This window comes from Mobula birostris, chromosome 7, assembly GCF_030028105.1.
Source record: "Mobula birostris isolate sMobBir1 chromosome 7, sMobBir1.hap1, whole genome shotgun sequence".
NCBI lineage: Eukaryota > Metazoa > Chordata > Chondrichthyes > Myliobatiformes > Myliobatidae > Mobula > Mobula birostris.
In genome coordinates, this window is record NC_092376.1 from 4,373,996 (window position 1) to 4,400,840 (window position 26,845).

Here is a 26,845-nt window from a genome sequence, read left to right on the forward strand (position 1 = left end):
GCCAGTTCTGGGTGCACAAAGCAATGTCCCCTCGGATCCCATGCCTCCTTGTTTTCTGAAGGAGCCTCGCACAGGGAGCTGGATGACAGTCCCCTCTCCTCACACCCCATCAAACACTCCCTTCCCCAGCAACACTTCATCTCTCCATAACCCTCTAACACACTCCAACTCAAACACCCTCCTCGCCCCAACAATCCCCTCCGTCTGACACTGGCTCCTTCTCCTCCTCTCCAGGATAAACTCTCCCTCTTGTTCTTCGTCCCACTTCGACACTTCCCCTTTAACCTGAGCCCTCACAAGTGCAAAACAGAAACCGTGCCTACCCCAGACGACGACGCCCCCCAGCGAGGCCTATACGGAGCCACCGATCCCCGGACTTTCCTCGGGAGTGGTCAATTCGCGGTTTATTTCCACACAGCCTGCGCTGCCTCCTCATTCAAACACGGGCGCCTCTCGCGCATTGGTCGACGGCGCGGCACGTGATCCGCGAGCGGCGTGACGCCGGCATCCGGGTATTCCATCCACACCCCGCCTTCTTAACATCCGGGTGATTGAGCGCAAACACTTCAGACGACGGGAATCGCTATAAAAACAGAGAATGCCAATACTTTTTTATGCCGTCGAACAGTGCCTGCGGGTAAAGCAACAGAATTACTGGTGCAAGCGGATAGCCTGTCAACTAAATACGATCTCGGAACGTCGTGCTCCACATCCGGGTAACGTTTGTTCGATGTGTGACATCAGCGAAGGCAAATTAAGCTCCGCCCTTGGGAGGGCTGGGCAAGGACGTGACGCGCTGACGTCGTGCGTGCGGTGGTGATGGCCTGTAAGCTGGAGGGCCGAGGGGAATGCTGACCGACACAACCGATTCCATCCGCTGGGCTTCCGTCCTCGAACTGAACGGCACCGAGGCTTCGACCACCACAGTGCCCCACGCTCGGTGAGCGGCAGGCTGCTGATATCAGCCGCGCATTGTTCGCTTCCCGTGTTATGCCGGCCTTTAATTCAAATGACACATCAGGGCTGTGAGGAGCAAGGAACCCGGTGCCCATATGGGAGTTGTAGTCTTATTGCCGGTTTTAGCGAATGCACGTCCTCTGAATTGGACTACATTTCCCAGCGGTCGCTTCGCGGTCCGTTTGTCCCGTTGTCCTTGACAACGCGTGGACGCCAAGAAGAAGTGCTGCTGCAGAATCAGAATCGAGTTTATTATCACCGGCATATGACGTGAAATTAGTTAACTTAGCCGCAGCAGTTCTATGCAATACATAATCTAGAAGTAGAAAACAAATAAAAATAACAATAATAAATAAGTAGGTTTAAAAATCGTACAAAAATAGAAATAATATACTGTAAAAAAAAGTGAGGTAGTGTCCTGACGGCATGAACATCGACTTCTCTAACTTCCGCTAGGCCCCACCTCCCCCTCGTACCCCATCTGTTACTTATTTTTATGCACACATTCTTTCCCTCACTCTCCTTTTTCTCCCTCTGTCCCTCTGAATATACCTCTTGCCCATCCTCTGAGTCCCCCCCCCACCTTGTCTTTCTTCCCGGACCTCCTGTCCCGTGATCCTCTCGTATCCCCTTTTGCCAATCACCTGTCCAGCTCTTGGCTCCATCCCTCCCCCTCCTGTCTTCTCCTATCATTTTGGATCTCCCCCTCCCCCTCCAACGTTCAAATCCCTTACTTACTCTTCCTTCAGTTAGTCCTGACGAAGGGTCTCAGCCTGAAACGTCGACTGTACCTCTTCCTAGAGATGCTGCCTGGCCTGCTGCGTTCACCAGCAACTTTGATGTGTGTTGCTTGAATTTCCAGCATCTGCAGAATTCCTGTTGCTTGTCCAAAGATTCAATGTCCATTTCGGAATGGGATGGCAGAGGAGAAGAAGCTGTTCCTGAATGGCTGAGTGTGTGCCTTCAGGCTTCTGTACCTCCGTCCTGATGGTAACAGTGAGAAAAGGACATGTCCTGGGTGCAGGGGCCCCTTAATAATGGACGCTGCCTTTCTGAAGGGTCTCGGCCAACTGTTTATTCTCTTACACAGATGTTGCCTGACGTGCTGAGTTCCTCCAGCATTTTGTTGCTCTGGATTTCCAGCATCTGCAGAATCTCTTGTGCTTGTGACGCCAGTAGCTCTCTGGAAGGGATGATGGTCGTCAAAGGATCGGGGCAACTCCAGTGGAGAGTTTTATCATCTCTCAGTGGTTCACTAAGAACAGTTGAGTTTTCGTAGGAAAGTACAAATCATCTCTAACAGCCTTCCCCTCCATCTCTTCCCATCCCCTTGACACACCCTCCTCTCCTCTGGGCAGTTAAAGTTGTCCTGTTCAGATAGCGAGCTGGAGGTATGTTGTATATGGAAAATAAGTACAGGACAGGAAGATGCCAATTTAAACTGATCCTGTCTGCCTGCTTATGATCTATATCCTTCCAGTCCATGCCTGTACATGTGTCTGTTTAAAGAGCTGAGATTGCTCTTGTACCTGCTTCCACCACCTCCCCCAGCAGCGCGTCCAGGCACCCAACACTTCTTTTAATTGTCTTGTAAGCATATGAACATACATCTTTTGCCTTAAAAGCTATGTTCTCTAATATTTCTCTTTTCCATCCTGAGTAGAAGTGTATCTATGCCAAAGAGGAGGTACAGGAGTCTGAAGACACACACTCAATGTTTCAGGAACAGCCTCTTCCCCTCCACCATCCGATTTCTGAATGGTCGTTGAACCTATGTACACGACCTCACTTTTTTTTGCTATCTTTGCACTTCTTAATTTAAGTTTTTATATAAACGTACTGTAATTTATATTTTTATTACGTATTGCAATGAACTGTTGCCACAAAAAACAAATTTCACAGCATATATTGATATTAAAACTGATTCGGATTCAAAATGTTATTTAAGTGCCACGCCCTTGAGCAGCCGGGAACAGACTCCTGCTCCGGCCAGTCCGGATGAAGGGTCTCATTTATTCATTTCCATAGATGCTGCCTGGCCTGCTGAATTCCTCCAGTGTTTTGTGTGTGTTGTCCAGCTCCTGTTATTCTGTATTGCAATAGGTGGAAAAGTGAGTTTTTCAAGCTGAAACCAAGGGTTTTAAACTAAACAAAGCAATCATGGACGACCTGAGAGTCTGACAGTGCCGTGGGAGACAGGGAAATGACACTGTCGGGTCTGACAGTGCTGTGGGAGACAGGGAAACGACACTGAAGAGTCTGACAGTGCTGTGGGAGACAGAGACGACACTGTTGGGTCTGACAGTGCTGTGGGAGACAGAGACGACACTGTCGGGTCTGACGGTGCTGTGGGAGACAGAGACGACACTGTCGGGTCTGATGGTGCTGTGGGAGACAGACGACACTGTCGGGTCTGACGATGCTGTGGGAGACAGAGACGACACTGTCGGGTCTGACAGTGCTGTGGGAGACAGAGACGACACTGAAGGGTCTGACAGTGCTGTGGGAGACAGGGAAATGACACTGTCGGGTCTGACAGTGCACAGACTATGTGTGGCATTGAGAGGAATGATGTAGCACTTGCCACAAGATACACATTCAGAACAAAGCTTGTATGACTGTTTCGTTACAAGTAAAGGTTCTCAATTCCAACTTTATCAGACAGAAAGACACAATCTACAATTAGCTAAGTAGAACTACATTGCCCTGTTTATTAGGGCAGAACAGAGAAAGCATTAAAGTACTCACCTCGCTATGCTCCTGCCCCTTTCACTGCAGCGCACCTCCCATTCTGCCAATCGGCAGTACCATTTTCAATCAGCCTGTAGTGGTATCCGAGAAAACTTCCCCCAAGCTCCCTCCGAACCCTCTGCGTTTATACCCTTGCCACTGACATTGTTGCAGTCAGTGCACCATCCCAAACCAGTGTATTAGAACCAATCAAAGTTCAAAGTACATTTTTTAAATCTGTGTTTGTATACTATATACAAGCCTGAGATTCATCTCCTTACAGGCAGCTTCAAAACTAAGAAAAACCAATAGACTCCGTTAAAAGAAGACAGTCAAACACCAAATGTCGAGGAAAAGATCACGCAAACAACAACAGTCAGCAAATAACTGAAGCTGACAGAAGTGTGAAGCCAGCCCTCACTGCGGCCGTTCCGGGAGACCATTAGGCAGGCCAGAGCCTCAGTTCAGTGCAGAGACGAGTAAACCCCGTGGGGCAGTGAGCTGAACCGGCCCCAACACCCTGACCTTGTGAATCTGGGCCGCTGCTTAAATCGTCCAAACCTCCCGTTGTACTTTGCTCTCAGACCCTGACCCCACCGCTTCGATTGGGCCCATACCTGACCCTCCCATCATCACTTGTCACCACTCTTCACGAGTCCCACCCCTATGTCCAACTAACCCTCATATTCCCCCGGTAGTATCACACTGTATGGGTGTACTCCCAGAGCAGTAATCAAAGTTCTGCCACATTCAAGGCCACAATGGCGGTGAGACATTTGACAAGAAAAAGCTGAACCCTTTAGAATACCATGACACGCGGAATTAAAGTTAGTATTGAGAAACACAGACATCCCACCTCTCCCGGAAGTTCCGGGAGTCTCCCGCCTATTGATAGTGGCTCCCTGATGTCCGGAAATTATACACAATATCCTGCAAATCAATTTTTTTTGGGAGGGAGAGGGAGAGCGAGAGCAAGCGTCCTGATTGGTCTCTCTTCGTGCTAAGTAGGCTATCAGTTTTCTTTGTGGGCAGGCTTTACAGTCGACCTCAAAAATAATGACAGTGTTGCTCGCTGCACTGTTTGCAACAGTGACTTTTCTATTGCCCATGGTGGGTTAAAATGTAAAAGACACGTTGAGATGAGTTTAACAGGTGTCATTCGTTCATTAGCGTAGCTAACGTTATTTAAACTAGCTGGCTAGCTGCTAAGGAGCTACTCTATTGATGTCCTACGTGATGAGGCCAAACTCCCTGTAGACTTGCTTAAAGTTGTAATAGAATAAACATGATAATATAATACAATATATGTACATATTTTAATGTCACATTTTCTGCATATACCCAACTTGGTTTACAGATTAGACAAGATCACTAACCAAAGTATTACATACACCCTTGAAGGTTGACCGGGGGTGGGGGGGGTGGAATATGGGGTTGCGGGAAGCGGTGCTGCTACCTCCCTGAAATGAGTTTTTGCAGGGTGGGATGTCTGAGAAACAGGCCCTTCAGCCCACCATGCCAATACTGAACCTTTACCCATCCACACTAAGCTCGTTTGCTTTCATTAAGACCATATCCTTTTATCCCTGTCTATTCAGGTTCAAGTTCATTGCCATCTGACTGTACATATATACAACCAAACCAAACAACGTTCCTCCAGATCACAGTGCACCCACAAAACATACATCACACACAGCACAGAAAACAAAATATTACCATGAAAAAGTTAGTAAAATATAATTCATGTAATTGTGAAAGTGCATGTAGTGAGCAGCACAGAGAAACAGTACCATAAACAGATCATAAATGTAATAATTAAATCTAATTCCACCCCCCCCAACCCCGGGCAGCACCTTCCACATACTAGCCAATCTCCTTAACCCATCGTCTGTCCTTTAAAACGCTGTCCTCTCAGCCTAAGCCAATGCCCTATTGTTTTTGATAGCCCTACTTTTGGGGAAAAGGATGTTGACTTTCTCCTTTATCTCTGCCCCTCATGATATGTACAGGTACTTCGTACTCAGCCTCCTCCTCTGCAGGGGGGAAAAAAATCATTCCGAACACGACCCAGCGAACTGCCTTTTCCAAAATCTCCTTTCTGAAAAGCACTGTCGGGCTATTAAGGAAAAAAAGCACACCACCTTAGATGTTCTTCCCTCAGGCCGTCAATCTGATCGACCGTTTGAGTTAGTCAACTCCCCATGCAACTCTATCACTGAACTGTTTAAACCACTGTTCATAATGCTAATTACTTTGTAAATACATACTGGTGTTTATGCTCCTTTTATTCCGTATACATACTTCAACCTCTAACTTTATATAATTCTTTATCATTGTTGAATATTGTTGTTCTTCTGTTGCATGCCATGCCCTTTCCAACAGCCAGTTCCTAATACATGTAAATGTATATGGTGAATAAAGTTGATCCTCTCTCTGCATGTCGCACTGTAATCAATAGATTTTGTTTTGTTTCTGCAGGTCCATTAACACTAAAGAGTATGACTCTGTCTTGTACGGTCCAGTGGTGGATTTTTCCTACAGAAATCTGGATGCCCTACCTGGTATGATAATCTACAGATAATCCTGCAAGACGTATTTCCCAAACCTTGTGTTTATTTTATTCCTGACCCATGAATGCCTGTTTGTGTGTTTGTGAGAAATAGCTCACGTTTCAGGCCATCAGAATTAGGAAAGATGGGAAACATGCTAGTTTATAGAGGCAAGGAAACAAAATCTAGATGAAGGGTCTCAGCTCAAAACGTCAACTCTCCACTTCCCTATTTCCTGTAGGAAGAATTATCTGGAGAACCAGAGGAATAGTGGGAGTACTGAGTACGGGGAATTCCGTTTGGGTAACCTCCAACCTGATAGCTATAACATGACCGTATCTAGGTGTAAACCTTCCCTGGAAGAGAGCTCAATGAGCCAAAAATTTGAAGTCCTCCCTACTGCACCATCACCTTAGCTTAGCCACGCATTAAACTGCATTATCTTCCTATTTCTGGCCTCACTAGCACATGGAAAGGGTAGCAATTCTGAGATCACAACCCTGGACACCTAGCATCCTGAACTCACTCTGTAGGACCTTATCACTCCTCCTACCCATGTCATTGGAACCTACATGGACCTCCCCACTTGATCTGAGATGTCTTTGACTCTCAACATACCATCCAGAAATCTTGTTCTCTCCCAAAGAACCTCCCTTCTATCCCCCAAACCAACAAATTCCCTGTCACCGCAGCTCACCTCTTCTCTCCCCTTCCCTTTTTTCCCTTTTTCAGTATTTTTATTATTATTATTAATTTCTACATAAAGAATACAGAGTACAAGAAGTATATAGTACAAGTCAAAATAAGATAATACCAATACATATTTGAATCACACTTGCAACCTCATTACTCTATATTCATGTAAATTAAATTAAATCATAATATTGAAATATGGTCATCTTATTACTACACAGAAAAAAAATCTAAACCCACTACCAAGATCAAAGCTGCTTGGTAAAAAAAGAAAGAAGGAAAACAAATCCTTACCATTTAGTGAAATATGTTATCAGCCAACATCTGTACTTTAACAACAAATCAAAGATTTTGAAAATAGTTCAAAAATGGTCCCCACAATGTGTGAAAGTCTTGGCTAGAGTCAGAAATTGAACAACAGATCTTCTCTAAATTTAAACATGACATAACATCACGTAACCATTGAGCGTGAGTAGGCGGAACGACATCCTTCCATTTAAACAAGAGCGTCCTCCTAGCTATAAGAGAAATAAAACCCAAAATGTGCAAATCAGACGTCTCCAGAATAATATCTTTTTCTCCAACAATAACGAATAAAGCAGACAAAGGGTTGGGCTTAAAATTTACTTTGAAAAGTACAGAGAAAGTTTGAAATACTTCCTTCCAGTATTTCCCAAGACTCGGACATGTCCAAAGCATATGAATTAGTGAAGCTTCTCCATTATTACATCTGTCACAAAAGAAAGATATATCCGAATAAAAACGAGATTGCTTATCCTTGGTCATATAGGCCCTATGGACCACTTTAAATTGTAGGAGGGAGTGGTGGGCACATAACGATGAAGTGTTAACCAATTTTAAAATTTCATTCCAAGTCTCCTCAGAAATTGAAGTCTGTAAATCTTGTTCCCAAAGATTTTTAATTTTGTCTAAAGGAACATTTCTCATTCCCAGCAACATACCATAAATATTAGATGTTGAACCATTATGAAATGGTTTCAAATTAAAAATTACATCTAATAAGTTCTTATCGGGACTTTTAGGAAATGTATATAGTCATAGTCATACTTTATTGATCCCGGGGGGAAATTGTTTTTCATTACAGTTGCACCATAATAATAAATAGTAATAAAACCATAAGTAGTTAAATAGTAATATGTAAATTATGCCAGGAAATAAGTCCAGGACCAGCCTATTGGCTCAGGGTGTCTGACCCTCCAAGGGAGGAGTTGTAAAGTTTGATGGCCGCAGGCAGGAATGATTTCCTATGATGCTCTGAGTTGCATCTCGGTGGAATAAGTCTCTGGCTGAATGTACTCCTGTGCCCAACCAGTACATTATGTAGTGGATGGGAGACATATAATTGAGATCGCAGAAAGTCTCTAATTTGTAGATATCAAAAAAAGTGGGTTTTTGGTAAGCTATACTTAGCTGACAATTGCTCAAACGAAAAGAGACTTCCTCCAACAAACAAATCCTGGAAGCATTTAATACCCAATCTGTCCCATTCTTTAAAAACTAGATCTGTCATAGAGGGTTTAAAAGTGGGACTAGAAAGAGAAAATCTCAATAAATCAAAATATTTTCTAAATTGTACCCAGGTCCTCAAAGTATGTTTAACTACCAAATTGTCAGTTAGTTTACTTAAAAATAAAGGAAGTGAGGATCCAAGAAGAGAAATGATAGAAAATTTATTAACAGAGTTAGCTTCTAAAGAGACCCATACCAGACAGTCCTCACGGTTAATATAACATGACCAAAACGTAAGGTTTTATATATTGACTGCCCGGTAATAAAACCTAAAATTGGGTAAAGCTAAACCTCCATTCTTTTTAGCTTTTTGAAGATGGACTTTATTTAATCGAAAATGTTTGTATTTCCATATATAAGAAGATAGAATAGAATCAAGAGAATCAAAAAAAGTTTCCGTCTATGCTGATGACCTGTTGCTTTTTATTTCTAATGTCAAGACTTCGTTACCTCCTGTGCTTTCTCTGCTCTCCTGTTTTAGTCAATTCTCAGGATACAAACTGAATTTACATAAGAGTGAACTTTTTCCTTTGAATAATTTGGTATCAATTATTCGTGTCCTGACGAAGGATCTCGGCCTGAAACGTCGACTGCACCTCTTCCTACAGATGCTGCCTGGCCTGCTGCGTTCACCAGCAACTTTGATGTGTGTTGCTTGAATTTCCAGCATCTGCAGAATTCCTGGTGTTTGTATTTAATATTAACCTTCCTTTTAAAATGTAAGAAATCAATTTACCTATTTGGGTGTAAGAATTTTAAACACCTACTTAAAGAAAATTTTCTTACCCTACTGAACTGTGTTAAAAGGGCACTATCAAACTGGTCGCCCCTTTCGTTATCGTTGGTTGGCCGAATTAATTCTATTGAAATGGATATCTTACCTAAATTTATGTACTTTTTCCAGGCCTTACCTGTTTTCATTCCCCCCGCCCCCTTCCCTTCTGAGCCACAGAGCTAGACTCAGTGCCAGAGACCTGACTGCTGTGGCTTTCTTCTGCTAAGTCAGTCACCACCCCCCTCCCACAGTATCCAGAGTGGTATATCTGTTGTTGGGGGGCACTGGCTGCCTGCCCCCTTTCCCCTTCCTGACTGTGTCCCACTTAGCTGTGTCCTGCATCTTGAGTGTAACTACCAGTCCCATCTATCACCCCTCAGCCTCCCGAATAATCCGGAGTTCATCCAGTTCCAGCTCCAGCTCCTTAACGTGGAGTGTTAGAAACCGCAGCTGGATCTACTTCTCGCACGTGTAGTCGTCAGGGAGACTGGAAGTCTCCCTGCCTCCCCACATCCCGCAAGAGAAGATTCCACTCTCCTTCCTGCTGTTCCCACTGCTCTAAAATGTACAATAAGAAAAGAAAGAATAAATAATGAAAAAAAATCTACCCATGGTCGATGCCTCTCCTCAGCAGAGCCTCAACTCCTCACTAACACTGGCCCACTCACACAATGGCCACTCTGCTTGAACCTAACTTTTTTATTGGTGCCTGCCAGGTACCTGATTATGTGCAACCCATTGTCCCCCTGGGAACTGTGGCACACACAGTAAGTGCCGACTACCCCTACTCTCTTCATTTAAACTCTCTCTCCCTCTATGCAATTCCAAACATAAATTACTTGAAAATGTGACATGGCAAAATAAACAAAAAAACAACAATATTAGTGCAGATTGATGGAAATATAAACTGAGATAGTTTTAGAGATTTTCAGGCCAGTTCTAAAACCAGATGGCAGTGGGGCTGAAATTGTTTCAAGCAATGACATGGGGCTGTGGGGAGAGAGTGGGACAGTGGGATTAATTTGGGGACTGACACGGCTGTGAGGAGAGAGTGTGGGATGTGGGATTAGTGTGAGACTGACACAGGGCTGTGGGGAGAGAGTGGGACAGTGGGATTAGTGAGAGACTGGCACAGGGATGTGGGGGGAGAGTGGGACAGTGGGATTAGTGTGAGACTGGCACAGGGATGTGGGGGGAGAGTGGGACAGTGGGATTAGTGTGAGACTGACGCGGGGCTGTGGGTCTGTACCTATTTAATTGCTCCTGTTTCCCCGCTGCAGATGCCCTGAAGCTAACCCCACGGACAGGCCTGAGGCCGAATGAGTACACAGAGGATCAGAAATTGAAGAGCTGCTCACTTCGGCTGAGCCACAACAAGCTGACTGATCTGAGTGGGTTGGAGCAGCTGATCAGCACAGTGCTGGTGGAGCCCCAGCGACTGTTCTGGATCGACCTCTCCTTTAACAACTTCCTCAAAATCGACCCTGTAGGTGTCTGCATGCATGTGTTTGTGTGTCTCAGTGCCCGCCACGGGATTAGTTTGAGGGTGTGTGCAGCGGGGAAATAGAGGAGCAACTAAATAGACCAGGACAGACCCACTGTCCTGCCCTTTCACCATAGACCCATGTCAATCCCCAAATTAATCCCACAGTCCTGCTCTCCCCCCACAGTGTGTGCATCTAAGGTCACTCTAACCTTTCCCTCCCATGTAGCCTTCCGTTTTTCATTCATCCATCTGCCAAAACTGCAACAGTGTAAAAAGAGCAAAATAGTGTTGTAGTATTAATAGATTCATGGACCGTTCATGCGATGGTAGAGGGGGGAAAAGCTGTTGTAGATCGCTGAGTGTGTTTCTTCAAGCTCCTCTGTCTCCTCGTCGATGAGAAGATGGCATGTCCCAGATGGTGAGGGTGCTTCACGTCTTGAGGCATCATTGTTTGAAGATGTCCTGGGTTGTGCCCATGAAGGAGCTGGCTACAACCTTTACAGCTTTTCCCCACTACATGTGCTTTGGAGCCTCCATTCCAGACAGTGATGCAACCAGTCAGCATGCTCTCCAAGGAAAAATAATGTTTCTACCATAAAGTATCCCACAGCAGCAGCTGTGCTCATCATATCTGCATCAAAGTACTATCCAACTCATCCCACTGGAAGCATTTCAGCAGAGCAGGCTCCCACCCTCTGCCGTGTGATAATGATGAGATTATCTTCCTTTCAGACACGTTGTTCAGGGTTAAATATTGAGCAGGATTATTCCTGCTGTTCCACAGAGCGACCAACAATCATGTCTGTTAACCAGGAGCCTGTTGTCGTGTCTGTTCCAGAAGATAGCAGCGAGTTACTCCCTTGGTACTAACCCACCCATGGTGTGGTCCTTCCTCACTGCAGACTAGATGTTGTAGTCCACACTTTTGGGAGCAATTTGAACACACAATGCAAAGTTAGCATTCAGTCCGAAAGGACTAGAATATAAAAAAAAACTAAGATGTAATGCTGAGGCTTCATAAGGCATTGGTCAGACCACACTTGGAGTATTGTGAGCAGTTTTGGGCCCCTTATCTAAGAAAGGATATGTTGGTATTGGAGAGGATCCAAAGGAGGTTCACAAGAATGATACCATGAATGGAAGTGTTAATGTACGATGTATGTTTGATGGGTCTGTGCCTGTACTCACTGAGGTTTAGAAGAATGAAGGGGGATCTCAGTGAAGCATATCAAATGTTGAAAGGCCTAGGTAGAGTGAATGGAGGAGAGGATGTTTTCTACAGTGGGGAAGTCTAGGACCAGAGGCCACAACCTCAGAATAGAGGGATGTCCCTTTACAACAGAGATGAGGAGGAATTTCTATAGCCAGAGGGTGGCAAATCTGTGAAATTCATTGCCATGGACAGCTGTCGGTATATTTAAAGCGGAGGTTGATAGGTTTGTGATTAGTCAGGGAGTGAAAGGTGACAGGGAGAAGGCAGGGAATGGGGTTAAAAGGGATAATAATCAGCTATGATGGAATGGTGGAGCAGACTCGATGGGTCGTATGGCCTAATTCTGCTCCTGTGTCTACGGTATTAAGGACTCAGGGAAGGAACAGGAGTAAACTGAACAGACGTTTCAGGGTGTCTGCGTAGTGATTGGTGGACAACTCCAAAAGGGATTAAAGCCACAACCCATTTGTGACTGCCAATTAACTGCACTCTGACCTCTCACACTCATTCCTCAACCACACTGTATCTACTCGTGCATGAGAACAGCCGGGCCCCTCTGACATCTGAACAGAGAAATGCCGTTTTTATACAGAATTGACTAGCTGGACGCAGATGAAGATTAAAGCTAAGATTAAAAACTCGGTTTATTTATTTGATTTAGAGATTCAGTGCAGAACCGGCCCTTTCAACACAACGAGCCACTCCGCCCAGCAACTCCTCTATTTAACCCTAGCTTAATCACAGGGCAATTTACAATGACCCGTTCACCTGGACTGTGGGAGGGCACTTGATGCGCAAGATGGCACTGGTACACCACTGCGGAGCTTTGAAACCAGAGCCCCCAGAGGAGATCCGCACAGTCACGGGAAGGATGGAATTGAACCTTGAACTCTGACATCCCAGCTGTCATAGTGTTGCGCTAACCTCTGTGCTACCGTGGCACCTAGATGTTTGTCACATGTACATTGAAGCATGGTGGGCATGCTATGTTGGCACTGGAATATGTAGTGACTCTTGCGGGCTGCCCTCAGCACATCGTCAGGTTGTGTTGGTTGTTAATGCACACAACACATTTCACTGTGCTTCAATGCACGTTATTTTGTCATCTATATCAATGATATGTGTTTAAAGTGGATCAGCAAATTTGAAGATGACACCAAGATTTGGGGGGGGGGGGGGGCTAGTGGGCAGTTATCTTGGCTTGCAGTGAGATCTGGACCAGCTGGAAAATAGGCTGAAAAATGTCAGATGGAATTTAATGCAGGCAAGCGTGAGGTGTTGCACGAACTAGGGTAGGTCTTACACAATGAATGGTAGGGCACTGAGGAGTGTGGTGGAACAAAATGATCTGGGAATACAGGTCCATAATTCATTGAAAATGGTGTCACAGGTGGATAGGATCATCATAAAGAAAGCTTTTGGCACATTGGCCTTCATACTGAGTACAGGAGACGGGATGTTATGTTAAAATTGTATAAGACGTCGGTGAGGTCTAATTTGGAGTATTGTGTGCAGTTTTGGTCACCTACCTACAGGAAAGATGTAAATAAGGTTGAAACGAGTACAGAGAAAATTTACAAAGATGTTGCTGGGTCTGGAGGACCTGAGTTATAAGGAAAGATTGAATATATTAAGACTTTGTTCCTTAGAACATAGAAGACTGAGAGGAGATTTGATAGAGGTACACAAAATTATGAGAGTAAATGCAATCAGGCTTTTTCCGCTGAGGTTGGGTGGGACTACAACCAGAGGTCTTGTGTTAAGGGTGAAAGGTGAAACGTTTATCAAGAAGTTTATCTTTTGATATAACGTCCTTATCTCTTGAAGTAAATGTGCAATAATAATATTAAGTTGCTCTGGAATCCTTTATTTGCATCTGTATCTTGTTTTGGAATGCTTGGTGACCTTGAGTCCCGGTACTGAACAGAAAAGCCGTACAAAGGGGAGCTCAGCTGTCAAGGGGAATAAACAGTTGACATTTTGGGCCGAGACCCTTCATTGGAATTGGGAAGGAAGGGGCAGAAGCCAGAAAGGATCAGGAATCCAGGTGCCCCCTTCTTTTCCAGTCCTGGTGAAGGGTCTCGGCCCTGAAACATCAACCTTTTATTCCCCTCCATAGATGCTGCCTGACCTGCTGAGTTCCTCCAGCATTTTCTGTGTGCTCCTCAAGATTTCCAGATTCTGCAGAATCTTTTATGTTTAGGCTTTCAAGAACCTAACTGGGTGACTGCACGAAGTCTGCACACTGTCTCTGTCAGTTTATCATCCTGACACGCCTTACTGAACTTCCACGCTCCGAAAAGGCTGTACAAAAGGACGTCCAGTTTGCAAAGGTTTGGGTCAGCATTGCTGCAGTTTCCACACCTTCAGATCAGAGAATTTACTTCTTTTAATTTGCACAATTTCTGTTCCTTTGCACACTGGTGTTTGTCCGTCTTTGTTTATGTATAGTTTTTCATAAATTCTATTGTATTTCTCTATTTTCCTGTAAATACCTGGAGAAAATTAATCTCAGTATTATACGGTGATGTATACATACTCTGAGAATGAATGGCAGAGTAGTATATGGTGATAAGACCATAAGACGTAGGGGCAGAATTAGGCCATTCAGCCCGTCAAGTCTGCTCTGCCATTTCATCATGGCTGATCACAGATCCCATTCAACTCCATACACCTGCCCTTTCACCATATCCCTTGATGCCCCGACCAATTAGGAATCTACCAACTTCCGCTTTAAATATACCCATGGACTTGGCTTCCACTGCAGTCTGCGGCAGAGCATTCCACAGTCTCACCTCTCTTTGGCTAAAAAAAATTCCTCCTTGCTTCAGTTCTAAAAGGTCACCCCTCAATTTTGAGGCTATGCACACTAGTTCTGGATACCCCTACTGGAGGAAACATCCTCTCCACATACACCTTATACATTTGTAGGTTTCAAAGAGATCCCCACGCATTCTTCTAAATTCCAGTGAATACAGGTCCAAAGCTGCCAAACGCCCCTCATATCTTAACCCCTTCATTCCCAGAGTCATCCTCGTGAACCTCCTCTGGACTCTCTCCAATGACAATAAATCCTTTCACACAAAGATTTGAGAATGAATCTCTGAGTAGTATATGGTGATGTATACATCTTCTTCGGCTGTCCATCAATATTCGATGTTGACGGAGGCCTGGGCAAGGTTGTATGGAAGACCAGCAGTTGCCCATGCTGCAAGTCTCCCCTCTCCACGACACCGATGTTGTCCAAGGGAAGGGCATTAGGACCCATACAGCTTGGCACCGGTGTTGTCGCAGAGCAATGTGTGGTTAAGTGCCTTGCTCAAGGACACAACACACTGTCTCAGCTGAGGCTCGAACTAGCGACCTTCACTAGACTGACGCCTTAACCACTTGGCCACGCGCCACACATCTAAGTATACATACTTAGATAGTAAATGTACTTTTTCTTTATTCTTACAAGAACACCATAATCAGAACAACAGCAAAAAAAAAGTCCCTTTTAGTTCAAGTTTGTGTTGGTGTTCCGGGTTTTGCCAGTTGTTTCCAGAACCGAATGGATGGAACAGAGACCAGTACAGCACAGGAGTGGGCCTTTTGGGCCACAATATTGTGCCAAACCAATTAAATTAACAGTGAAATGTCCAATTAAACTAATCTCTTATGCCCACATAACGTCCATATCCCTCTATTTTCTTCACATTCATGCGGCTATCTAAGAGTCTCCTTAAAGTCTGTAATGTATCTACCTCTGCCACCACCCCAGGCAGCGCATTCCAGGCACCCACCACTCTATGTAAAAAAACATTGCCCCTCACATCCCCTTTGAAATTAACCCTCGGATATTAGACACTTCAACCCTGGGAAAAGATACTCTCTGCCCAATCTACCTGTGCCTCGCATGATCTTGTAAACCTCTATCAGCTCTTCCCTCAGCCTCTGCCACTCCAGAGAAAACAAGCCAAGTTTGTCCAGCCTCTTGTGATAACTCATGCCCTCAAATCCAGGCAGCAACCTCTTCTGCGCCTTCTCCAAAGCCTCAACAACCTTCCTATAACGTAGAGTTGAAGTTGGCAAGGGCGGCCTGGAGGGAGAGCTGATAGTGTGTTGGGGACAGCTTATTTGAGAAATGAACCAGGGAGCAGGCTACTTGAGATCTGGCACCGTGTAACGTGACGGGCGTACTAATGATCGGTGATAATAAATTTACTTTGTTTGAGAGAAGGGGGTGTTTCATTGATGTCTCATAGTCGACTTCTCATGGTGCCAGAACACATTCTACACAATCAGGAAAGCCTCTTACTTTCTGAAGAGAGCCGGACAATGCACATCAACACTCATGATCTACAGATATGCAGTGGAGAGCATCCTAACAGGCTGCATCACTGCATGGCACGGAAACTGCACTGCAGTGGACAGGAAGCCTCTTAAGGCAGGTAATCAAAGCTGGCCAATACATCACTGGCACCAGCCTACCCACCATCAAGGACATATATACAGAAAGATATGGACCAGTAACATCGTGAAGGATCCCACCCACCCTGCTCATGGACTGTTTGTCCCACTCCCATCAGGGAGGAGGCTACGTAGCATGCATACCAGGACCACCAGACTCAAAAACAGTTACTTTTCCCCACCCACTAACCCACCCCTCCACACCCCCAACCACCACTACTTTATCATTTCCTGTCAGAGTCACCATATATACAGACATCCCTGTGTGTCATGTCACTTTATGGACGTACAATCAATCTATGTATATGAACTATCTTATGTATTTATATTGATTGTGTTTTTATTATTATTCTGTTTGTATTGGATCCAGAATAACAATTATTTTGTTCTCCTCTACACATGTATACTGGAAATAACACATAATCTTGAATCTTTCCATTTCTCACCAGGTCCTGATTCTTTGCATCAACCTACAAGTGCTGAACTTCCATGGGAACCAGGTGGGTGAGCTGTTCGAGGCCGACAAACTGGCATCACTGCCACACCTCCGCAGCCTGACCTTACACGGCAACCCCATGGAGATGCTGAAGGGATACAGGTAATGACCACTCTGCTGGCACTGATCCCTGAACAACCCCATGGTAGTTCCACCCCGCTCGACATCCATGTCCACCCTCCTCAAGCCTCTAACCGTTCACCAGGGTCCATGCCACAAGCAGTCCTTCCAAAGCAAACATACATTATTGTCATGTACTGGGAGACAGTGAAAAGCTTGGCTTGCATACAGTTCAGATCATTACACAGCGCAGTAAGGTAGAACAAGGGAAAACAATGGCTTCAATGACAAATTCAAGGGTTTGAGATTGTTCAATGTCATTTCTATACACAAGTGTAAAGCAGAACGAACTAATTGTTACTCCGGATCTGATGCAGCGCAAAAAAAACAAAATAAAGAACACAATAATAATTTAAAAACACAATAGATATAAGTACATAAGATAGCTTATATACATTGAGTGCATGTCCATAAAGTGACACTAGGCACAGGAGTGTCTGAACATAAAGTGACTGACAGGAAATGATAAAGCGTGGTGATGGGGGGTGGGGGGTGTGGAAATAATAAAGTGTGGAGGTGGGTTCTTTGCACGATTCCCATGGTCTTTGTTTCGTGGCTACCTGGAGAAAAACCTCAGAGTTGTATACTGCATACATACTTTGAACCCTTTTTTTGCTTAAGGAAAGTAACTGTTTTTGAGACTGGTGGTCCTGGTGTGGATGCCTCCTCCCTGATGAGAGTGGGGCAAACAGTCCATGAACAGGAGCACTTCACTCACTCTTCACCTCTCAATGACTTGACCTAGCCCAATTGTCTCATTTTCACTATGGATGTCCAATCTCTATACACTCTTATACCCCATCAAGAGGCCTTACAGCTCTCTGCTTCTTTCTTGATAACAGACCCAACCAGTTTCCCTCTACCTCCTCTCTCCTCCGTCTGGCAGAACTGGTCCTCACTCTCAAAATTTCTCCTTCAGCTCCTCGCACTGCCTTCAAACAAAAGGTGCAGCCATGGGCACTCGTATGGGTCCCAGCTGTGCCTGCCTTTTTGTCAGCTATGTGGAACAGTCCGTCTTCCAAGCCTACACTGGTGTCACTCCCCAACTTTTCCGACTCTAACTACATAACAACTGCATTGGTACTGCTTCCTGCACCCATGCGGGGCTCATCGACTTTACCTCCGACTTCCACCCTGCCCTTGTATTTACTTGGACCATTTCCAGCACCTCCCTTCCCTTCCTCAATCTCTCTGGAGACAGTCTATCTACCGATATCTGTTATAACCCACTGATTCTCAAAGCTACATTGTCTATACCTCTTCCCACCCCGTCATTTGTAAAAATGCCATCCACTTCTCTCAGTTCCTCTGACTCTGCTGCATCTGTTTTCAGGATGAGGTTTTTCATTCCAGAACTAATGAGATGTCCACCTTCTTCAAAGAAAGGGACTTTCCTTCCTCCACCATCAACGCTGCCCTCACCTGCATCTCTTTAATTTCGCACAAGCCTGCCCTCACCCCATCTTCCCGCCATAATACCAGGGATTGAGTTTTCTTTTCCTCACCTACCACCCCATAGGCCTCTGCATCCAGCATATAATTCTCTGTAATCTCCCCCAACTCTTAACAGGTCCTACCACACCTTCTCCCCCATTTTCCACAGGGATTGCTCCCTACACGACTGAAACGGCGATCATATGAGGAACATCTGATGGCTGTGGTCTGTACTCGCCAGAATTCAGAAGGGTGAGGGGGGGATCTCATTAAAACCTTTCGAATGTTGAAAGGCCTAGACAGAGTAGATGTGGAAAGGATGTTTCCCATGGTGGGAGAGTCTAGGACAAGAGGGCACAACCTCAGGATAGAGGGTGCCCTTTCAAACAGAGATGTGGAGAAATTTCTTTAGCTAAAGGATGGTGAATTTGTTGAATTCGTTGCCACATGCAGCTGTGGAGGCCAGGTCATTGAGCGTATTTAAGGCAGAGATTGATAGGTTCTTGATTATGCATCAAAAGTTACGGGAAGAAGGCCAGGAACTGGGATTGAGGAAGAGTTAGAAAAAAAGAATCAGCCATAATTGAATGGTAGAGCAGACTCGATGAGCCAGCTGGCTTAATTTTGCTCCTATGTCTTATGGTCTCCCTTGTCCATTTGTCCCTCTCCACTGATCTCCCTCCTGGCACTTATCCTTCCAAGCAGAACAAGTGCTACACCTGCCCCTACACCTCCTCCCTCATCACCATTCAGGACCTAAACACTCCTTCCACGTGGGACAATACTTCATCTGTGAGTCTGTTGAGGTCATCTACTGTATCTGGTGCTCCTGGTGTGGCCTCCTGTATATCGTTGATACCTGACGTAAACTGGGAGACCGCTTCACCAAACCCCTATGCTCCATCCACCAGAAAAGGCGGGATCTTTCAGTGGCCACCCATTTCAGTTCTATGTCCCATTCCCATTGCGACATAGTCATAGTCATACTTTATTGATCCCGGGGGAAATTGGTTTTCGTTACAGTTGCACCATAAATAATAAATAGTAATAAAACCATAAATAATTAAATAGTAATATGTAAATTATGCCAGGAAATAAGTCCAGGACCAGCCTATTGGCTCAGGGTGTCTGACCCTCCAAGGGAGGAGTTGTAAAGTTTGATGGCCACAGGCAGGAATGACTTCCTATGATGCTCTGTGTTGAATCTCGGACATGTCAGTCCATGGCCTCCTCTACTGCCATAATGAGGTCACAGTCAGGTTGGATGAGCAACACCTTATATTCCATCTGGGTAGCCTCCAACCTGATGGCATGATCTTCAATTTCTTGAACTTCCAGTAACTGCCCCCCTTCACCATTCCCCATTCCTGTTTCCCTCTCTCACCTTTTTTGTAACCTGCCCATCACCTTCCTCTGGTGCTGCTCCCCCCTTTACTTTCTTCCATGGCCTTCCGTCCTCTCCTATCAGATTCCCCCTTCTCCAGCCCTTTGTCTCTTTCACCAATCACTCCCCCCCCCCCCCATCACCTACTATAGTCATAGTCATAGTCATACTTTATTGATCCCGGGGGAAATTGGTTTTCGTTACAGTTGTACCATAAATAATAAATAGTAATAATGTAGCCGTGTGCTACACACAGCGCTAGAATAACCACACGGAGTCGGTGAGTTAGAGTTGCGATGAAAGAGATTTATTCAAACTTCGCGGCCCGCTTTAAAGCCTTCCCGTTCCCGCCCTCCCTGGGGCGGGACTGCTGTGGGGAATGCATATTCCCAGACCCTTTCTGCACGCGGGATTTTCCCCCTGCTGGTGAAGATGGCCTGGCGCCCTCTTTGGGGCCGGCCCTCTGCCTGCGCGCGCTGTTGTGAGCCGGTTCGTGGGTGCCAGAAAGTGGGTCGCCACATAACCCCCCCCCCCCCCAGAACCGGTGATACCTCCCCCAATGTCCACAGTCTGGATCGGCCTCTGTTTGGGAGGTCTGCCCCTGCGCCGAGGTGCCTGAGCCTGGACCGGCTGCGCCAAGTCCACATGGGCCGGTTTGAGTCGGTCCACCGTGAAAACCTCCTCTCTCCCCCCAATGTCCAGCACGAACGTGGACCCGTTGTTCCTGATCACCTTAAACGGCCCCTCGTAGGGCCGCTGTAGTGGTGCCCGGTGTGCGCCCCGTCGTACAAAAAGAAACTTACAGTTCTGCAGGTCTTTGGGTACGCAGGTCGGGCTCTGTCCGTGCTGTGAAGTGGGGATGGGGGCCAGGTTACCGAGCCTCTCCCGTAGTCTGTCCAGGACTGCTGTGGGTTCTTCCTCTTGCCCCCTTGGGGCTGGTATGAACTCTCCTGGGACGACCAGAGGTGCGCTGTACACCAGCTCGGCCGACGAGGTGTGCAGATCCTGTTTGGGCGCCGTGCAGATTCCGAGCAGGACCCAGGGAAGTTCGTCCACCCAGTTAGGTCCCTCCAGGCAGGCCATGAGAGCCAATTTCAGGTGACGGTGGAAGCACTCCACTAGTCCGTTCGACTGTGGGTGGTAGGCAGTTGTGTGGTGTAGCTGTGTTCCTAAAAGGTTGGCCATAGCCGACCACAGGCTGGAGGTGAACTGGGCGCCCCTGTCGGAGGTAATGTGGGCCGGTACCCCGAAGCGGGCTACCCAGGTTGTGATCAGTGCTCGGGCGCAGGATTTGGAGGTGGTGTCGTTGAGCGGGACTGCCTCTAGCCATCTCGTGAACCGGTCTACCATAGTTAGGAGGTACCGCGCTCCTCGCGACACTGGCAGGGACCCCACGATATCCAAATGAATGTGGTCGAACCTCCAGTGGGTGGGTTGGAACTGCTGCGGCGGAGCCTTGGTGCGCCGCTGCACCTTGGCCATTTGGCACTGCATGCACGTTTTGGCCCATTCACTGACCTGTTTACGCAGTCCATGCCACACGAACCTGTTGGCGACCAGCCGGACGGTTGTCCTGATGGAGGGGTGCGCTAAGTTGTGAATGGACTCGAAAACCCGCCGGCGCCAGGCTGCTGGGACGACGGGGCGGGGTTGGCCGGTAGCTACATCACATAGTAGGGTCCTCTCACCTGGGCCTACGGGGAGGTCTTGGAGCTGCAAACCGGAGACTGCAGTCCTGTAACTGGGGATCTCAGCGTCTGCCTGCTGTGCCTCTGCCAGCGCTGCATAGTCCACCCCCCGGGACAGGGCCTGTATGGTAGGTCTGGAAAGTGCGTCCGCCACGACGTTGTCCTTTCCCGAAACATGCCAGATGTCCGTCGTGTACTCGGAGATGTAGGACAGATGTCGCAGCTGGCCAGACGACCAGGGGTTGGACACCTTCGTGAACGCAAAGGTGAGCGGTTTGTGGTCCGTGAACGCGGTGAAGGGCCTACCTTCTAAGAAGTACCTGAAATGCCGGATTGCCAGGTATAGTGCCAATAGCTCCCGGTCGAAAGCACTGTATTTGAGTTCGGGTGGTCGTAGGTGTTTGCTGAAGAACGCCAGGGGTTGCCAGCGACCCTCGATGAGTTGTTCCAGCACTCCACCAACCGCTATATTGGATGCGTCCACGTGAGGGCAGTAGGAACGTCCGTTCTGGGGTGCACTGGCATCGCGGCGTTTGCCAAGGCTTCTTTGGTTTTAATGAAAGCAGCTGCGGCCTCTTCGTCCCAGGTAATGTCCTTGCCCTTACCCGACATTAGAGTGAACAGGGGGCGCATGGTTCGGGCTGCTGAGGGGAGGAAACGGTGGTAGAAATTCACCATACCCATGAATTCCTGCAGGCCTTTGATTGTGTTGGGTCGGGGGAAGTGGCGGATCACGTCTACCTTGGCGGGCAGCGGGGTTGCCCCGTCTTTAGTAATCCTGTGGCCCAGGAAGTCGATGGTGTCGAGTCCGAACTGGCATTTGGCTGGGTTGATTGTAGGGCCGAATTCGCTCAGGCGGGAGTAGAGCTGGCGGAGGTGGGACAGATGCTCCTGCCGACTACTGCTGGCTATGAGGATGTCGTCCAAATAGATGAATGCAAAGTCCAGGTCGCGTCCCACCGCGTCCATTAGCCGCTGGAAAGTCTGTGCAGCATTCTTTAGACCAAACGGCATTCGGAGGAATTCAAAAAGTCCGAACGGGGTGATAAGTGCTGTTTTGGGGATGTCGTCCAGATGTACAGGGATTTGATGGTATCCCCGGATGAGGTCTACCTTGGAAAAGATCCTTGTGCCGTGTAGGATTGCTGTGAAATCTTGAATGTGCGGCACAGGGTAGCGGTCTGGCGTTGTAGCCTCGTTCAGTCTGCAGTAGTCACCGCATGGTCTCCAGCCCCCAGTTGCCTTGGGCACCATGTGCATGGAGGAGGCCCATGGGCTGTCGGACCGTCGTATGATCCCCAATTCCTCCATCATCTTGAACTCCTCCTTCACCAGTCGGAGCTTGTCCGGGGGAAGCCTTCGAGCACGGGCGTGGAGGGGTGGTCCCTGGGTCAGGATGTGGTGCTGTACTCCGTGTCTGGGCATGGCTGCCGTGAACTGTGGTGTCAGTACTGATAGGAAATCCGCCAGGACCCTGGTGAATTCGTCGTCGGACAGCGTGATGGAGTCCAGGTGTGGGGCTGGCAACTGTGCTTCACCCAGGGACAACTGTGCTTCACCCAGGGAGAACGTTTGAAAAGTCTTGGCGTGGACTAATTGCTTCCCTTGCAGGTCGACCAGCAGGCTGTGGGCTCGTAGAAAATCTGTCCCCAGGAGTGGTTTGGCCACGGCGGCCAGTGTGAAGTCCCACGTGAACCGGCTGGAGCTGAACTGTAGCCGCGCCGTGCGGGTGCCGTAGGTTCGTATTGTACTGCTATTTGCGGCCCTCAGGGTGGGTCCCGGTTCTCTGTTGCGGGTATCATAACTTGTTAGAGGTAAGACGCTGATCTCCGCTCCGGTGTCGACCAAAAAGCGGCGTCCCGACTGCTTGTCCCAGACGTACAGGAGGCTGTCCTGATGGCCAGCCACCGTAGCCATCAGCGGCAGCTGGCCCTGGCGTTTCCCGGGAATTTGCAGGGTAGTCTGCAGCAGCGGGCCTCTGTGCCCCACTGCTGGTGGTAGAAACACCATTGTTTGTTGGGCTCGCAGCTTGGTGATCTGTGCGACGGATGCCCCTCTCTCTTTCCTGGCATTCCACAGCACATCTGCTCAGGCCGCCACCTCCCGGGGGTGCTGAAATCTGCGTCGGACAGCAGCAGGCGTATGTCCTCGGGCAGTTGCTCTAGGAACGCCTGCTCAAACATGAGGCAGGGTTTGTGTCCTTCAGCCAGGGCCAGCATCTCGTTCATTAATGCTGACGGCGGCCTGTCTCCCAAACCATCCAGGTGCATTAAGCGGCGTGCTCGTTCGCACTGTGAGAGTCCGAAAGTCCTTATGAGCAGGGCTTTGAATGCTGTGTATTTGCCGTCCTCCGGGGGCGACTGTATAAACTCCTCAACTTGTGCAGCTGTCTCCTGGTCGAGTGAGCTCAGCACGTAGTAGTAGCGAGTGGACTCCGAGGTTATCTGCCAAATGTGGAATTGTGCTTCTGCTTGTTCGAACCAAAATTGGGGTCGCAGCGTCCAGAAGCTTGGCAGTTTTAACGAAACTGCGTGAACAGATGCAGCGTCGGTCATCTCTGGTCTAAATATCGTTTGGGCCGTCGGGGTCACCAATTGTAGCGGTGTGCTACACACAGCGCTAGAATAACCACACGGAGTCGGTGCGTTGTAGTTGCGAAGAAAGAGGTTTATTCAAACTTGGCGGCCTCCTTTAAAGCCTTCCCGTTCCCGCCCTCCCCGGGGGGACTGCTGTGGGGAATGCATATTCCCAGACCCTTCCCACGTGCAGGATTTTCCCCCTGCTGGTGAAGATGGCCTGGCGCTCTTTTTGGGGCCGGCCCTCTGCCTGCGCGCGCTGTTGTGAGCTGGTTCGTGTGTGCCGGAAAGTGGGTCGCCACAATAAAACCATAAATAGTTAAATAGTAATATGTAATTTATGCCAGTAAATTATGAAATAAGTCCAGGACCAGCCTATTGGCTCAGGGTGTCTGACCCTCCAGGGGAGGAGTTGTAAAGTTTGATGGCCACAGGCAGGAATGACTTCCTATGACGCTCTGTGTTGCATCTCGGTGGAATGAGTCTCTGGCTGAATGTACTCCTGTGCCCCCCCAGTACATTATGTAATGGATGGGAGACATTGACCAAGATAGCATGCAACTTAGACAGCATCCTCTTTTCAGACACCACCGTCAGAGAGTCCAGTTCCATCCCCACAACATCACTGGCCTTACGGATGAGTTTGTTGATTCTGTTGGTGTCTGCTACCCTCAGCCTGCTGCCCCAGCACACAACAGCAAACATGATAGCACTGACCACCACAGACTTGTAGAACATCCTCAGCATCGTCCGGCTGAAATCTTGTATTTCTTCCTCCCCCCACCTTCTTACTCTGACTTCTCTCCTTTTTTTCCAGTCCTAATGAAGGGTCTCGGCCCAAATGTTGACTGTATACTATTTTCCATAGAATCTGCCTGACCTGCTGAGTTTCTCCAGCATTTTGTCCAATCTCTCCAGCATCTACAGATGTTCTCGTGTTTGTGAGTCCATGGGCAGGGTGGGTGAGATCCCTCACGATGTTCCTGGCCCTTTTCCAGCAACTTTCTGTGTAGATGTACCGGTGATGTGTTGGTCGGTTTTGACGACCTGTTGTCGAGCCTTCCTGTTAAAGTCAATAATATCTTGAATGTAGAATCTGAATCAAGTTTATTATCACTGGCATATGTGGTGAGATTTGTTGTTGTGCAGCAGCAGTACAGTGCAATACACTAAAAATTACTATAAATTACAACAAGAATATACTGTGTATAAAAATACAATGCATAAAGAGGACAAAACAGTGTACATGGACTGGTCAGAAATCTGATGGCAAAAGGGAGGAAGCTCTTCCTGAATCATTGTGTGTCTGTCTTCAGGCTCCTTTACCTCCTTGATAAGAGCTCTTTAATGCAGACATCCCACCCTGCAAAAACTCATTTCAGCGAGGTAGCACCACCCCACCCCCTGTAACCCCATATCCCCGCCCCCACCCCCCGGTCGACCTCCAAGGGTGTATGTATGCAGGACATTTGACTATGAAAGAACACAACAATTTATTCGATCACATATTGAAACTATTTACACACACACACACACACACGCACACACACACATATTCCTTGTTGAGTATTTTGTTGGCAGTATCAATGCTAATAGGTAAATGCTAATGCAAATAGCTTTTCTATTTCTTTTGCAAACTTTCCTTGTACTGTGATCCTTATTATATTGTGGAGAAAATGTGACACAAAATATGTACTTATATTATCATGGAGTCATTTTTTTATTCTTTTACAACTGTAAGCAAGTCTACAGGGAGTTTGGCCTCATCACGTAGGACATCAATAGAGTAGCTCCTTAGCAGCCAGCCAGCTAGTTTAAATAATGTTAGCTTTGCTAATGAATGAATGATTCCTGTTAAACTCACCTCAACGTGTCTTTTGCAGTCATTTAGCCCACCATGGGCAATAGAAAAGTCACAGTTGCAAACAGTGCAGCGAGCAACACTGTCATTATTTTGACCCCTATTAGGCAGGGGTACACTTTAGTGTAGTCTGGGGTGACGTACGTTTTATTTTTTTTTTGGAACACTCTGCCATGGCGCTGCAGGACACTAAACTGAACTGATGGACAATGAAAGACAGAGAGAGGTCGACTGTAAAGCCCACCCACAGAGAAAACTGATAGGTCTACTTAGCACAAAGAGAGACCAATCAGGATGCTCCACTCGCTCTCTCTGTCTCTCTCTCTTGCTCACTCTCAAAAAAATTGATTTCGGTATATTGTATATATTTGCAGGCGTCAGGGAGCTGCAATCAATATGCAGGAGACTCCCGGAACATTCTGGAGAGGTGGGATGTCTGTTCATGATGGATGCTGGCTGATTGAAGCATCACATTTTGAAGATGTCCTTGGTGATGTGGAGGCTAGTGCTCTGATGGAGTTGGCTGAATTTACAACTTCCTGTAGCTTTTTTCTAATCTGTGCAGTGGCCTCTACATTACCAGTGTCCATTATTAAGGACCTCCAGCACCCAGGGCATGCCCTTTTCTCACTGTTACCACCAGGTAGGATGAAGGCACACACTCAGTGCTTCAGGAACAGCTTCTTCCCCTCTGCCATCAGATTTCTGAATGGACATTGAACCCTTGAACACTACCTCACTTTTATTAAAAATATACAGTATTTCTGTTTTTTGCACATTGTTTTCACCTATTCAACATATGTATACTGTAATTGATTTACTTATTTATTATTATTATTTTTATTTCTTTTTAAAACTTTTTTCTATATTATGTATTGCATTGAACTGCTGCTGCTAAGTT

The 26,845-nt window shown here is 47.0% G+C and overlaps 2 protein-coding genes across 4 annotated transcripts in view; one reads left to right on the forward strand and one right to left on the reverse strand.

Moving 5' to 3' along the window:
- LOC140199965 (nuclear mitotic apparatus protein 1-like) overlaps positions 1 to 442 on the reverse strand; it is a 191,607-nt gene extending 191,165 nt beyond the window's left edge. The window contains exon 1 of the mRNA XM_072262487.1: positions 324 to 442. The gene's annotated coding sequence lies outside the window, so the exon portion shown is untranslated. The remainder of the gene's footprint in view (positions 1 to 323) is intronic.
- Positions 443 to 540: 98 nt separating this feature from the next.
- The window catches only part of lrrc51 (leucine rich repeat containing 51), a 36,752-nt gene continuing 10,447 nt past the window's right edge, over positions 541 to 26,845 (forward strand). For 2 of the 3 annotated variants that reach the window (XM_072262503.1, XM_072262504.1), the window contains exons 1-4: positions 541 to 940; positions 6,166 to 6,248; positions 10,515 to 10,720; positions 16,835 to 16,983. In XM_072262503.1, coding sequence (XP_072118604.1) covers positions 849 to 940; positions 6,166 to 6,248; positions 10,515 to 10,720; positions 16,835 to 16,983 — 530 coding nt within the window. In that variant the 5' untranslated portion in view covers positions 541 to 848. The remainder of the gene's footprint in view (positions 941 to 6,165; positions 6,249 to 10,514; positions 10,721 to 16,834; positions 16,984 to 26,845) is intronic. The other variant, XM_072262500.1, reaches the window with a different exon arrangement.